This window comes from Limulus polyphemus, unplaced genomic scaffold (genome assembly GCF_000517525.1).
Source record: "Limulus polyphemus unplaced genomic scaffold, Limulus_polyphemus-2.1.2 Scaffold2013, whole genome shotgun sequence".
Taxonomy (NCBI): Eukaryota; Metazoa; Arthropoda; class Merostomata; order Xiphosura; family Limulidae; genus Limulus; species Limulus polyphemus.
In genome coordinates, this window is record NW_013667623.1 from 142,851 (window position 1) to 158,321 (window position 15,471).

At 36.9% G+C, this 15,471-nt stretch overlaps 2 protein-coding genes across 6 annotated transcripts in view; one reads left to right on the plus strand and one right to left on the minus strand.

The window, feature by feature from the left end:
• LOC106465650 (rhotekin-2-like) overlaps nucleotides 1-15,471 on the plus strand; it is a 159,864-nt gene that overhangs the window by 136,137 nt on the left and 8,256 nt on the right. Inside the window, exons 7-8 of the transcript XR_002612031.1 lie at nucleotides 8,902-9,052; nucleotides 9,609-9,707. The gene's annotated coding sequence lies outside the window, so the exon portion shown is untranslated. The remainder of the gene's footprint in view (nucleotides 1-8,901; nucleotides 9,053-9,608; nucleotides 9,708-15,471) is intronic.
• The window catches only part of LOC111087326, a 106,699-nt gene that overhangs the window by 81,809 nt on the left and 9,419 nt on the right, over nucleotides 1-15,471 (minus strand). For all 5 annotated transcript variants that reach the window (XR_002612033.1, XR_002612032.1, XR_002612034.1 and 2 more), the window contains exon 2: nucleotides 2,015-3,446. Coding sequence is in view for 1 of the 5 variants with exons in the window: in XM_022393591.1 (XP_022249299.1) it covers nucleotides 2,015-2,421 (407 nt within the window). In the remaining 4 variants the exon portion in view is untranslated. The remainder of the gene's footprint in view (nucleotides 1-2,014; nucleotides 3,447-15,471) is intronic.

The window sequence follows — 15,471 nt, forward strand, 5'->3', positions numbered from 1 at the left end:
CAGGAAGAATGGACAAAAATTACCCCATCTCATTGTGCAAAGCTGGTAGAGGCATATCCAAAATGGCTCACAGCAGTAATTGTCACCAAGTACTGATTTAGGGGGACTGAATACTTTTCCAATCAGCAGATTTCAATTTATATATTTTCTTTGCAAGTAATTTGTACCTTAAACCATTATGCCAAAATTAAATGCTTTTAGAACATTGAGGAAGGTAGCTGTGGTTGTTTGTCTTCCATTAAAACCTTTATAAACTGATTCTGTTAATCTAACTAGGTGGTCTGAGGTTTGTCTATTTTTCTTGCCTGCATTTTGATTATTGTTTAGGATCTTGTTTACTTCAAGGTAACAGTTGGTTATAAGTTTTCCATTAACTTTTCTAATGTGTTAAGTAAGCTAGTAGGTCTATAATTACTTGGGTTACTTCGGTCGTTTTCTTTCTTGAGTAACACTTTGATGGTAGCTGATTTCCATATACAAGGGTAATATCTGGAAAGTAGTGATAAGTTATATACTGCGGCTAGATGTTCTAAGATCGGGTCAGAGAGGTGTTTAAGGATTATGTTGTTGATTCCATCTTCTCCTGGTGCCTTACGTTTGATCTTCTTTAAATTTAGTTTTATTTCCATGAGTGATATGGGATGTGTGAATATATTACAAGGATGATTATTTTGCTGCACAGAAGTCATGAATCTTGGAGTGAAAATATCTGGATTATTGGCTACTTGATCATTTATGTGACTAAAGTGTGATGCATCAAATGATGCTAGGTTGGGTGTTACAAATGTGTTTCAAAGTATTGGGTGAATAGTTCTGCTTCTTCATTACTGGTTGAAGCTATCACATTATTATATTTAATTGTGTTAAGGCTGTTTTTAGATTGATTGTTAGTGATTGATTTAAATTTACACCAAAATACCACTAGGTCTCACTGTGAACTGTCTATAGACATACAGAATCCATCCCAGTTATCATGTGCAAGTTTCCTGATATTGGGATTTATATTACTAATCATGGGTTTTAATGTGGGGTCACTAGTATGGATGAAATCATGTATAAGTTGTCATCTGCTAATAATTAACTGGTAAATTTCAGGTAAGTTTCCATGGATTCATGTTGGGGTTACATGATTTACTGGGTACTGTTTCCTTTATTGCTTCAGTTATTGCATTTGTGATCTCGCTTGCATAATTATCTATTTCAGTGTGATTAGTGGCACTGAGTCTGGTTTCTGGTAAGCATTTAGCAATTTTATTATTCAGTGTTAACCAATCTGCTTGTGAATAATCATAAACAAGTGGTTGTTGCTGAGAAATATTCCTGTGGTGGTGATACATGGTAAACAAGGTGGGGTTATGAACCCCCTCCAATGTTGTTATGAATTTGAATTATGTGTGTGGTTGGTTAATGCAATGGGGACTATTGCTAAATCAAGAATGTCTTGAGACCCACAAAATGTGTGTGTGTGTCATGATGTTATTGTTAATTGTTACTAGACTGTTATCCTCTAAGAATATATGTAAAATTCTACCATTAGAGTTAGTGATACGACAATTAAAATCAGTGTGCTTGCAATTCAAATCTTCGACTATTATGGTATTGTGAAACTGGTTATATGTACTTTAAAAGGTGTTAATGTCGGGTTTGTTGGTGGGAGAGACTTAAATGTTAGCTAGTGTTATTGGCAGTGACTTGGAGGGGTGAATTTGGCATAGAATTATTTTGCCAATATCAGGTGTGTGAACATGAGGGAACGTAACTTTGATGAAGTATTCCACAACTACCATTACTTTTAGGTTTATCATATATTTTATAACCAGGAATATTAAAATTACTGTTTTCATTAATGTTTCATTAACACTAATGAAATCTGCATTTAATGTTTTACTTAAATTATATAGTTAAAAGTTTTTTAAATTTAACTCACACTGAATATTTATTTGTATTACGGTAGCCAATTTTAGATATTAAAAACATCACTTACAGTAAAAGTAGAAAAACATAAAAGACTTACCCTTCTTCATCCTGACAGGCTACCCAGTGTCTTTCCAGGATGCAACCAAGGGTTATTGGGTTGCCGAGTTGCTCTGTCTGGAAGTAATAAGCAGCAGCATTGCACACCTTCAATACTACAGCATCTCCTTCGAGGGAGTTACCACATAGTTCAAAGATGACATCTGCTATGATGCTGGTGATCATGGGAAGCAGGTCATCCATATCCACAGGTGACTCCACTAGATTTGTAGGCAGTGACTTGGCTTGTGGCTGTTGTATGGCTTCAGAGTCAGTCTTCAGCTCTTTGGCCTGTGCTTGGTGACAAGTGGCTCGCTGAAGTGTAGGGTCTTCTTGGGGATACTGGTCATTGGAGCAGCAACTGTTGTAAGTTGTTGTGATGTAGTTACAGGCTTGAATTGTGGGCATCCACAGTATGATGTGGCATGCAGACCATTACAGTTCACACACCTTGTCTGGTCACACTGGCTTGTGCAGGCTGCTACCAGGTGAGGGCCTCCACACTGGACACACCAAATGACTGCTGTACAGGCAGTCATAGTGTACCCAAAGCATTGGCACTTGAAGCAGTGGATTAACCTTAGTCCACGGTCCTTGGCTACTTCAATTTGGTGGCAGTTGAAGAAGAGTGTAACTCCTAACGTGATGGTTTCCTCGGCCTTCATGTCTGTCATTGTGAATTTAACCAGCAGTGTGGGGAGTCTGGTATGGGAAGACTTGATGCATTCGATCCTGATCAGGGTAATCTCCTGGGCAGCAAGTTCTTCCTTAACTTCATCTAGGGTGATGTCAAAAGGCACACTGCAAATCACAAGGTCTTTTCCAGGTAGGTGGTCTCTGGTGACGTGGATCGAAAGCTTAGCACTGTCAAGGGCTGAGGCAGGCCATGGCTAGAGGATGGTGGCATATCCTTGCAGCTTCAAACACTTAAGAACAACACCCCCTCTTGGCAGGCATCATAGGTGGGTAAAAACAGTCATTGGGAACAGACGGCACAGTTCCTTGGTGATCTCGTGGATGGCACTAGATATACCCTTGATGACAATGGCTGGTGGCATCTTAGGGGTGGACACTGGTGTGGCAGGAGCAGTGGGATTGGCAGCCTGGACAAAGGCAGGTACAGTGTTAGGTGTACTGGCTATCTGGCATGGGACAGGAGAGGCAATGTTGGCTGGCTGAGTGGTGGTCTGGCCTTCACTTGATTCTGGTGCTGTGGAGGTCTTGGACTTGGTTAGCGAGCTCCTAGGTGTCAGGTCTTCTTCCTCGCTTGAAGAGGATGAAGAATCTGAAGATTCCTGCTCGAAAAAACGAGCAGCAATCCTGGACCTCCATGAGTAGCTGGTACTGGTTAGAGGTGGTCAGCAGTTCTCCAGTGGATAGGGTAGCCATATTCTGGGTCTTCATTGGGTGGTCAGTTGACAGGATTCAAATTCCTGAAAATAAATAACTCAAACAAAAAGATCTTAAGCACTTAAGGTTATAAAAGTATAGAATTACACTAGATTCCTAATAAGGATTGTTTTGATAAGCTGAAATCAGTAGTTTAAGAATAACAACTGCATGGTCCAAAATCTGGGCTGATAATCACCAAAAGAAAAAAGAAGTACCCAATAAACTTTTCAAAATCATGCCAGTCTTTTATACCCCTATATTTTTTGCATCATTGCAGAAACGTGCTGATCATGTGACCACCCTCCACCAATCCCATTATGCCCTCTTTGCTAGTGCAGGTAACTCCCTCTACCCTTGCAGCACAATCCTCACTTTTTCAGTTGGCATTCTCGTGTATAGGTGTGTGTTTTATGTTCTCCATGTAACTGCACAATTTTTAACTGTGCTTGATCACCGATTAATACGAGTTTCAAGTTTCTACTCCTTTGCTTTTGAGATATTTCTTTTTCCGGAATTCTATTTTGTTGATATGAATTCGAGTTTGTTATGGCAGTTGATAATTTTCCTGCCATAAGTAGACAGCGCTTATAACACTAGGCCTCAGTCTCAGGTTTTACTATGTCTGCTGAGAAAGCACAGACTTTCATTCATGGGAGTTTGTGTCGTACATTCAGCCAGCAAATTTTTTCCTTTTAAGATAGGTATTGTTCTTTTTCCCAGGAGATCTGTGGTAAGCTTTTCAGTGTGTATTTCCCACTCTACACAGATATACCCATGTTCAAAATGAGTTTATGTGAGCTCGTGTGTTTGGATGTAATTTCCACACTCGATAATTTACATCATACATGTCTATTCCAGTTAGTGTTGTGTAAGTTTGAATTTTATACTTCTTTTACCATTTAGGTTACTTTAGTTTACAACTTTCATTTAGAGTTTGTTTCTTGCATTAATTTAGTTTAATATTTTACATTTTGTTCACTGTTAATGTTACTTAGTTACAAGTTCCTTTAGCTGCTTGACACCGTCGTCATTTGGAGGAGATCATTCAGTTTGGTATGTAGACAACTTTCTATACTTTCGTCACTCATTCTCTGTACAACTTCTCTGTGTTTTCCTCAGGCAGATATTGCCTTCCTTCTGTGGCAATTCTACACACGTCTTTTCTCCTGTGACTGGGGTAAGTCGACTTTTTTTTCTTTCTTTTATCCTTGATTATATATCATATTTCAGGATCCCACTTGATGGAGGGTGCTGAATTTTATATCTTAGCACTATATCTGTATACTTCCCCAGTGCTCACTGCAGAGATGAGGTGTGTCTGTAAGACCACCAGATGCTTTTCCTGTGGCGTATCTATATCTGTGTAGCACATTTTTTTTATCATTATCTATATATATCTATCTATCCTGAGGACCATTACTCATGAACTTCCTGAGTAAAGCAGATAGGGATTTTTACTGACACGTGATTCTTAAAGTCTGGGTCTTTCTGCTTTTCAAAACTGGGAAATGCAGACACCCCTTGTACTGTCTCTGGTGGGTTGTTCCTCCGGACCCTCCAACACCTGCTTCCCCTGGATGTTTTCTGCCTGAGCAGACTGCACTTGGCGTATTCATATACGGTCCTTTAGCCTTAGCCACGTATTATATTTGTTTCCATCTTATGTATCTTATCCTCTTTACTTGGTAAAGAGCCTACCTGTTCCATTAGTTGCGTTATACCCCACAGGTGTTTCTCATATTTTAATTGTGGCACACCTGCTTTTTTCATAGCAATAGCTCACCACTTGATTACTTGTTTTTGTGCCTTCACCTGCCCCTCCACCTTTCCAATGTGGGATTCTAGCTATGGGGAAGCGGAGTAGTATCATTTCAGAAGTTAACATTTGCTAACACTGAAATGTATTTTCAATAGATACATACCTCCTCCCCACTGATTTGTTGGTGTTTTGTGGTTTGTATATACTAGTTCTCAAAAGTGAGGATTGTGCCACAAGGGTAGAGGGAGCTACTTGTGCTAGTATAGAGAGCACAATGGGATTGATGGGGGGTGGGCATATGATCAGCATATGTTGCTGCTATGATGCAAAAGATATAGGGGTATAAAAGACTGGTGTGCTTTTAAAAAGTTTACCAATGCATAGAGGGCAAATGAAGGTTGAGATAGCGATGGGTGAGAGAGATAAGTACCTGTTGGAAACATTTTCAGTGTTAGAAAGCATTAACTTCCATCAACACAAAATGGTATTTTGTAACCAAAATAAAATAAGAAAAGAAGAAATAAAACTTCTTTAGTCTTTTAGTTTTTCCATGCTTATTACTCTTCTCCAGAATTAAAAATGTAAATATTTGCTTTATTCTGAACATTATGCACTTGGAGAACAGGTCTGCGAACTTTCATTCATCAGTTTGCCTGCTTTTGAATCTAGAGCCCCCTGATGTTTTCCAGAATTTTCAGTAACCCCGGTTTTTGTCCAACAATAGAAAAAAATTGGAGGAAGTATTCTATTTCACAGTGGTATCAATGGGAAGAAGAAAGTTCACTGTGCACACTTTTGTGAAGTATAATTGCATAAAATGTAAAAGCTGCTTTAAAATGGTTTTTAAATCAACCTGTATTTTACCATTAATCTGCACTAAGGTAAGTAATTTCAAAATTTAAGCATGTCAAGTGCAGTAGTGAATGCTGGATTTAATTATAATGTATTATAATCCTAGCATTGGCAGCAAGAAGCATTCAATTCAATCTGTATCTGCTTAGTTGTTTGAAGATATAAATAAATATTTATTCTTCAAAAGCATGCCATATCAGTGGTGAATAAGGAAGAATATTATCTCCCTCAATATGGGCTTGGTCATTTTGACTGACCTAGTAACTACTAGGTATCCATTAAAATATCCATACTATAACTTTAATATAGTAAGTTTGTCTTAACAAAATTTGGCAAGTCTTTAGTAAACATTAAAAGTATTTTGTACACAAAAAATCAGATTTTTTAATTAATCATTTTTACTAAAAATTTGTCTGTTATTTTATATGGAGCTAGAGTGTTGACTAGTCCAAGTGCAACGTGTTTTTCATGTTAAAATTAAAAACAAGTTTTAGCATCTTACAGTTTTCAAACTTCATTTGAATAACTTCAAGAACCTCATAAATGAACCTTGAATGTTGTTTTGTTTTTTCTGTGGAAACTTTTTATTTTATGTTACTTTCTTTACCCTAACTATATGAATTTGATTGATTTGACCAACTTCGTTACCACCCCAAAAAAATAAAATTACCCATTTTTTCTTTCTAGGATAACTGCATGTTGTAACCAAAAATTGAAGTTATTTATCCTAAACAGCTTAAGGCTTGTAACAGTTTAAATCTGTTTCTATTTAATTTTGTTGTTATATTTCCCTTTGAACAATGTCTAACTAATACAAGCTATAAATCACACTACAAATGTGTAGCTTCAATTGTCATGTTGAATGATATAATGCACAAGCTACTTGCAAGCATACCTTGTGGATAAAATTTATTATAATCATTTGTTTTTCATTACCTAATCTAATACACCTCTGATGTTTGCATTTTAGTTAGGTTTGTACACAAAACATACACAAAAACAAGAAATGTTGTACTTATGTTTGTACCCCCCCCCCTTTTTTTTTTTTTTTTTGCTGTCTGCCTGCTAATGAAACTTAAGCCTTTTTTTTGTAATGGAGGTACAAGTACATTGAATAGTTTTTATTAATTTAAAATATGCACTTAACAACACAGAAATAATAACACACACAAAGCAAACAATATCCTAAAACTATTAATTTAGCTGGCTTTCTAACTAAGAAATAAGCATCTTAGAATTTAATTCTTTTAGCTACTCAATCTGAACTCGGTGATACCAACTTTCAATCTATAAGTAAAATAACTAAAGATCTTCAATGGGAACAATGTAACATTAACACCAACTGGTAAATTACAACTTTGTCTAAGTGATGTAATACAAAAAATGTTGGAGAGAGAGAGAATTATTATTAGAAATTCAGACCCATTTAATAAAACTAAACCAAATACTCTTCATTGGATCACTCTTGTTCCTGCCCCTCAGTGGCACAGTGCTATGTCTGCAGACTTACATTGCTATAAACCAGGTTTCGATATTCGTGGTGGGCAGAGCACAGATAGCCCATTGTGTAGCTTTGTGAATAAGTACAAACAAACACTATTGCTCAGCTCAGAACAAGACTGTCATCCAGTGTCACTGCTGTTTCTGGCTCTTTCTTACACAGTCATTCATAAATGTAATACTTTCCAGATACTTTCTACATAATAATGTGTGTAATTTCAGCAGTATCCTGATCTGCTCATTATTTCCATGTGTGAGATACATTCCTTAAAGGTTTTGTGAAACATTAACAATTACAGTGTAAGCAAGCATCTAGGATTGATGTAAAACCCAAAATACATGAAAGCCATCCAAACATACTTGAGAAAAAGGAACTACTTGAGCTCAAATAATATGTAATATGAATGCAGCAAAACGAGTGACTTGACATTATCCATATTTTATTCAAGTGCTGGAAAACTGAATTTAAATTTCATTAGCTTCTAGTTCACCTCATTAAATTTTGCTTATGTAACTTGGTGATGATTTGTAGGTGAATTAGGAGCCAAACCAACCCAAAAATGTAAATTCAGTTTTACAGCACATGAATAGAATGTTACAGTGAGAGTAATGCCAAGTTGTCTTTATTTTGCTATGAGATGTCATATACTTTTTGAGCTAAAGCAGAATTTTGGCTTTTTTTTCCTTTCACATAAGCATTTTTTGATGGATTATCTCTATCAAGTATCTATAGTCTACTAAAACTACATGATGTCCTTAATGTGTCTTCTGGTCCCTCTCTCTCTTAGTCAGAATATGTCTTTGTCATAAATGTAATATCTGTGAAAAGTTTTTGTGCTAAATATTTAATTTATTTATAACATTTTTTAATGAAGCTTTATATATAAGCTTTAAAACACTTGATGTTCAATAAAACTAGAAGAGAAACCCAATAAATAATCCAAGGTACTTCACAAAATGGACTTTCCTTCATAGAAGGTAAATAGCAAATGACCATTGTAAGCATGTTGATTAGTGGTCATTGTACTGCAAGTGAGACATCAAGTGTTTCTAAGAATATAACCTAAGTTATCAAATAGATTTGTGGGAAACAAAGAGTAAGAAAAGTTTTGAAGTGAAATTTGGCCACATTCGAAGAAACTCATAATGTCTCATTTTCAGTACAACTACCAGATAACTGATCAACATGCTTACAATGGTCATTAACCATTTACCCTTATGAAGAAAAGTACACTTTCTGAAATGTCTCAGGTTTGGGGGTTTCTATTCAGGTTGTAAGTTTTTCTGTTGATCCTGCATTCTTCTCAATATCATGAGTACAGATCTGGCCAGCTCTTGATGTTTAACATAATGTTTCTTTGCCTACATTTTTTTTTCTTTACTAGGATACAAAACTTGAGACACGGCTATCCCATTTTATCAACCCATTTTGTTTTAAAATAGTAAATTTCACTGAAGAAGTTGTGCTAGCTGCAGATTCAGTCCAGCACCATTCTCAATGGATTTCACACATTGTGCAACACATCAAAGAACATGGTAAGTTCTAATATAGTGAATGCTTTAAGTGTATTACACTAGTACATTTGCCATCATACCAGCAAGTATCATCCTAAGAATCAGAAAACAACATGTTAACAACATTCATTAGTTTCATCATCATAAGAACCATGTTAAGTATCATCATTTTAGCATAAAAATGCTAAGTTTCAGAAAACAAACTGTAGATGTGACTCACAAATATCATTATCACAGCATGAACTGTGCAGTATCAACAAAATATAGGCTGTAGATAAGAGCAGCATGTTGTTAACAGCATTTCAATATCAACCATAGCAAGTATTTCAAAACTAATGTAGTTACAGTGCAGTTATGATTTTCAGGCTAAATATGATTTTAAGTTACTTAAAGCTATAACATAGCTACAGTACAGACCATTAATTATTGTTGAAATCATATATTAAGATATGAACATTATACAAACAAATGTTATTGTATATCTATCTCTCTATTCTCAAATAAGTGGCATTAAGGTTATCTTAGTTATTTAATTTGTTTGATAATAGTTTTAAAAACAAACTTTTTTTATTCACAGAACTATGGGGGTACTTGGCAGAGTCTGTAATGAAAATTTCTTCTCCTTCTTCACTTGTTTTCAGGCAGCAATCTCTTTATGAGGAAACATAAATCAAAGGTATTTAAGTGTTTTGAACCACATTTAATAACATGTGAAAGTAACACAAGTAATGATTCACTCTCTTTGCTAAAAACTTTAAATACTTCTGGTAATTTCTGATAACAACTCTATAAAGATACATTTACTGTTTGCAAGAATTATAATCAGTACAATGTGTATGTTTTTTTTGTTGTTTTTTCTTCGTGCAACTATTCCAGAGTCTATCAGTAATGTAGTTTTCTCTTTCTCACAGTGATTTTATATATATCTGTTTAAATGTTTAGTAACTCTTGTTTCCTATAATCTTTTTCATAACTTGAGGTCCCCAGTGGGACAGCAGTAAGTCTATGGACTTACAGTGCTAAAATCCATGGTTTGATTCCTTGCAGTAGACACAGCAGTTAGCACAATGTGACTTTGCTTTAAAATGAATTATTACTTGAGTAGAAATCAGGTCAAACTAATTACAAGAATACAAATTTTAACACTAAATGTTAGTTACAATAAAACTTTGAAAATTCTACATTTTTGTGAAAGGATACGTAACAACAGAAATATGCAGTTCTTATTAATGAATCATTTCTAAATATATGTATGTAATTATACATCACAACACACATAATATTGTTGTAGAATCTATTTGTAATGTTTTGTTCACTAAAGGAAGTTTTTACATGATCTGAGAATTGTGTGAAGTCTATAAGTTCCAAGAAAGTTTAAGCTTCTTTGAATCTCAAATTTTCATGAAATAGAGTACAATATAAAAATGCCAGACTGAGCAAGTTATAATTGATTAATCAGTTCATTGTCAGTTAAAGAGTTTTTGTGAAGTAGACAACAAGAGTTAGTGATTGTTCATGATTAATAGAATTAGTAAGTCCATCAGCATTGATTGATTACTGAGGAACATTTTCGGATAAGTGATTTGAACTTCATTTGTGAGTTATGTATACATTAACTTTGAAATTATTTCTGTTGAATCATTGCTTGTGAAGTTAGGCCTGCTGGTAAACATAACATGTAGCCTGTATGTATAAAATGCTTTGAAGAAATAAGTTTGTTTGTTATCCTCAAATGGATTGAATTTGCATTACTTTTACTGAATAATCTAAAAATAGAATAAATTTCAACATTGATGTCAGAAGTGGGATAATTTTGGTGAAAGTAAAATAGAAATTTGATTAAACCATAAGATGAAAAAATGAGCACAAAGTTAGATTGTAAATTTTCTGGAAATCATGAAACTGTGGAAAGAGAAACAAATGGAAAGAAACAGAAAAAATTTTTCAGAAGCCTTGAACTCCCATGTACCTTACATTAAACTGGTTTAACTGCATCACACGTAAATCATCATGCCACAACTTTCCACCAATAAGAGTGCAAGACACTCACCTGATGCATGTGGCTCCCTGTACTCGATTCTACTGAACTATCACTTTTCATTTGGCAGTACTCGTGTCAAAACATTTTTGTAATGCTCCTCAATTATGTTTTTTTTTTTTTTGTTCAACTTCATGATTTTTTGTTGTTGTTATATTCCGAAGTGGATTTTTTTTCTTTGTTTTTCAACAGTTAATGACTTTTCAGATGACTTATTTTCCCAGTTGTTAATTTTTTCCTCATCAAACAATTGTGTATGATTTTTCATTGTGACATAATGAACTTCAAAATTCAGGTTACCATTTCGGAGATAATACCTTCTACTAACATTTACACAGGCTGCAGGTTGGGATGACTTGTCTTTGGACTTATCAGCAATCATCTACCATGAGATTGATCATTATGTGAGTCAGTCTTCTTCTCCTGATCTTGCATTTATTCCTCCTGAACATGCCGAACCTGTACGTGTTGATGAGAATTTTGACAGCTTTTTTTCTCCACCTAATTTTGCCATGTATTCCTGTACCCTACTGTAAAAAGAGCAAGGTCTAATACAGCTTTTTTTAGACATGATTTCTCAGGTATGTTATGTTGTATCCACTTCCCTGATTTTTATGATCCCTGTCTTTATTTGTTACATGATACGTTCTCCTCTCAGTATTTGGTTTTCCCCCCTTCCCCAGACATTATGGTTCATACTGAGCATTTTGTTTCTCAGATGGTTGATGTTGCTAGCATGCCTAGCTCTCTGATTAGCTTGCCTTTGCCTACCATCAGGCTGAATGTCTGTTTCTCAATTCTCAACAGTTAGAATCAATTTTTCCCATGTGTAAGGTGGATCCTGATCATCCTGTTCAATTTTCCCACCTTCATCTTACCCTATTGACTCTCGTATGGTACTTGTCTACCTTCCACCTTCTTTCTGAGGTAATCCACAGAGATCCTGAGGGGTTTTTCAGGGATAGTCTCTCCTGATTACCTCCACGTTGGCACATTTGTCTTCAGCTCTAACCTTCCACATGTGGTTTCTCTGTTGTTGGAGGAATGCTGCTTTGTCCCAAGTTCATTTACTGCCTCCTTATCTTCAGGACTTACATATGGCCCATTTTCTACAGTAGTATGTTTTTGGTAATATTCCTGAGACTTTGGAATGCCATGTGGAGTCAGTGTGACAACAAACTATCCTTTCTTCTTTAGTGGATCATTTGTCTCATTCAAAGAATAAACATGCCCATATTACTGTTTCCCATCCAGCTCCTTAGCTGTTCCTACCTCTTCATCTCATCATTTTATTCGATGCAGATGGACACATCATCAACAGTACTGGTGACTACCCATTAGGTTCCAGTTCAATGTGGGCTTGCTTGACTGATTTTGTTTCCCTTTGGCAACTTTTTGCCACAGATCTGTTTGGTATTCAGATGTTATCCATTTTTTTTCCACCTCTATTGTCTCAGATACCCATTTCTTTTTCCATTGCCTCGGGATCCTACCACCAGTCAACATCTGTCTAAGGCAGTACAAGATCTTTTCTCCCAGCAGGGCATTAAACCTGTCAATCATCCTTCTCCAGGTTTTTATTCCAGGCTATTTGTGGTACCCAAGAAAACCAGGGACTGGTGGCCTGTGATCAATTTGTCCCACCTCAATCAAGATGAGTTTTTTCTCTGGGTTTGTGGATGACCAAGGTAGATGTTGCAAATGCTTACCTGCATGTCTCAATATCTCGTCAGTCGAGGCACTATCTTTGGTTCGTTCATCACAGGGTAGTTTATCAATTTTGTGCTCTGCCCTTTGGGCTTGATTTGGTCCCATATAGCTTTTGTCAGGTGGTCAAGGCTTTTGCCCAACATTTGCATGCTCGGAGGTTGTACTTCCATCATTACATGGAGGACTGGCTTCTGCCCATCACACTCATCTGCTGCTCCTGGGGGCAGCTCGTGTGGGTTGGTTAATCAAATTGGAGAAGTCATTCATTATACCTACCCAATATCTTTTCCATTTGGGTGTCTTTTTCAACACCTATCTCATTTGGGCCCAACTTTCTCATCTTTGACTCTGATGGAGCTTTCAGTTCTCTATGCCCTTTGTGCTCCCTCTCTTACAGCTCGTGAGATTCTATTGCTTCTGGGGATGTGGTCTTCCATGGAAGCCCCACTCCCCTTGGATCAAGTGTCTATAAGGTCTCTCCAGTTGGCTCTGCACGACCAATGGAATCTTACATGGGATCCATTGAAGGCTTCCTCCTTCCCTTATAGGCGATCTGCATTGGTGGTTGGACAAGACTCACACGTCGGTGGGTATTCTGTTCCCTTGTCTGGATTTGCATATCATCATGGACTCTTCCCTTCAGGGCTGGGAGGCATGGAATGATCAGCAAGAAGCTTCAGGTCGATGATTTCCAGCCGAAAGATCATACTATATCAACATCTTGTTTCTTCTGGCTGTATGTCTTGCTTTGGATCATTTTCCAGGAATCGTCTGGTCATGATCCAATCTAATATTTCTACAGTGGTGGCTTAAATCAGTCACTAAGGATACACCTGTTCTTGTTCCTTTTATGGTCAAACCTTGGATCTCCTTTTTTGGTTCCACACGCTTAGTATTTTTATTATTGTGTGTCATGTACTAGGTGCATTCAATCTTGTTCCAGATCATCTTTCCCCTTCCGACAAAGTTTATCAGATGGAGTGGTCTCTCGAACCTCTTGTTTTCCAGTGGCTATCCCTTCAGTAGGGTACTTCTTACCTGGATGCATTTGCCACATCCCTCACTACCTAGTTACCTCTGTTTTGGTCTGTTTACTCCTCCTATTGCTATGGCTGTCAATGCATTCAGTCAAGATTGGACCATCAAATATCTGTATGTTTATCCTCCCATCCATCTTCTTCACGGGTGATTTCAACCATCCACACTACTCTGTGTCAAGTCCTTCTGATTGCTCTATACTCCATCTTCAATCTGCCCCTTCATTACCTCTTCTTCTTACTCCATTCCTTCTATATCAACCTCAGTCACCAGCATTTCTTCCAGCCTTACATATTCTCCATCTTCACACCTGGTTTTATCCGGTCCCTGGTTAGGAGATCCGGTTTGTCCTGGTACGTCCCTTCTTTTTTTGCTTGTTCCAATCGCCCTTTCTCTAGGGGTGTTTATCAACATAAACTCTGGGTTGAGGGTTTTCTGTTGATCGACCCACTGTTTCTCGCATTGCAATTTTCTTACTTGGCTTTTCGATCGGGCGTATTCTGTCTCATCGATTGTGGGTTATTGGACTACCTCTTCCACCCTTTCCCTATTGTTGTGCTCCTTCTGAATTTGTTGTCCACATCAGTGTGCAGTCCTTCTGAATTTCGATGTTATTGTGGTTCTTCACTGCCTCACTTTGCCACTATTTGTGCTGATTGTTTCATTCATCTCTTAAAACTTATTTCCTTCTTTTATTAGCCTGTGGATGTCATCAGTCAGATATATTTGCCATCATCATTTCGCATACTCTATATCATTGTTCTTATATTCTCCTTTATCCAAATCTGTCTTTCCTTCCCAAAATGTCAGTGGCTCGGGAGGGTAAATCCTCCTTCTCGCCAATTTTCCTTCTTCCATTTTCATCTTTATCCTCTGTCAGATCTGGTTAGGCTACTATGTCCTGTTCGTGCTTTTCGTTGTTATGTTGCCTGCATGGCTTCCTTCTGTGGTGCCTGTTCCTGCCTATTCATTCCTTGGCAGACATCCTCTGTTTGTGTCCTTTCTTCTTCCACCCTGACCAATTGGATTTGGCTTTTAATTCGATGGGCTTATTCTTCCTTATCTTCTTTTTGTTCCAGGTGCCTTCTCCATCAGATCAGGCACCTTATATTTTCCCTGGTGTCTCATTTCCATCATCTATTGGAATAAATTCTTCAGGCATGTGGACTGCCCCACATACTTTCATATTACACTATCTGTATGGAATTTCCATTTCTTCATTTTCGGGTTATTGTCTCCTGCTTATAGCCATTCTTCGGACTTTGGTGAGACTGTGACTGGGTAAGTTATATTTTATATATATATATATATATAAATCTCTTTCAGGGGCTTTTACTGTTGGGATCCAGCTCTGTGGCAAGTGGTACTTGACCAGGTATTCTTCTCATAGTCAAATCTGCACTGTCAGGCCATGTTGACTGCATATTACTAATTTGCATGGCCATAAAATGCTCACAGTTGAGATAGGGTGTTCCACAAGATTGCTTGTAGGTTTTTCCTTGCAATATATATGCCTCGTTAATATGCCCGTTCTGGACCATACTCATCCATGGAATTCATGGGTAAAGCATTTTCTTACAGTGGAGTATGAGAGTCCTTACCACTTTTCATTTCTAAGCCACTGATCATTCTGTCTTTCCCCAGAATAAATTCT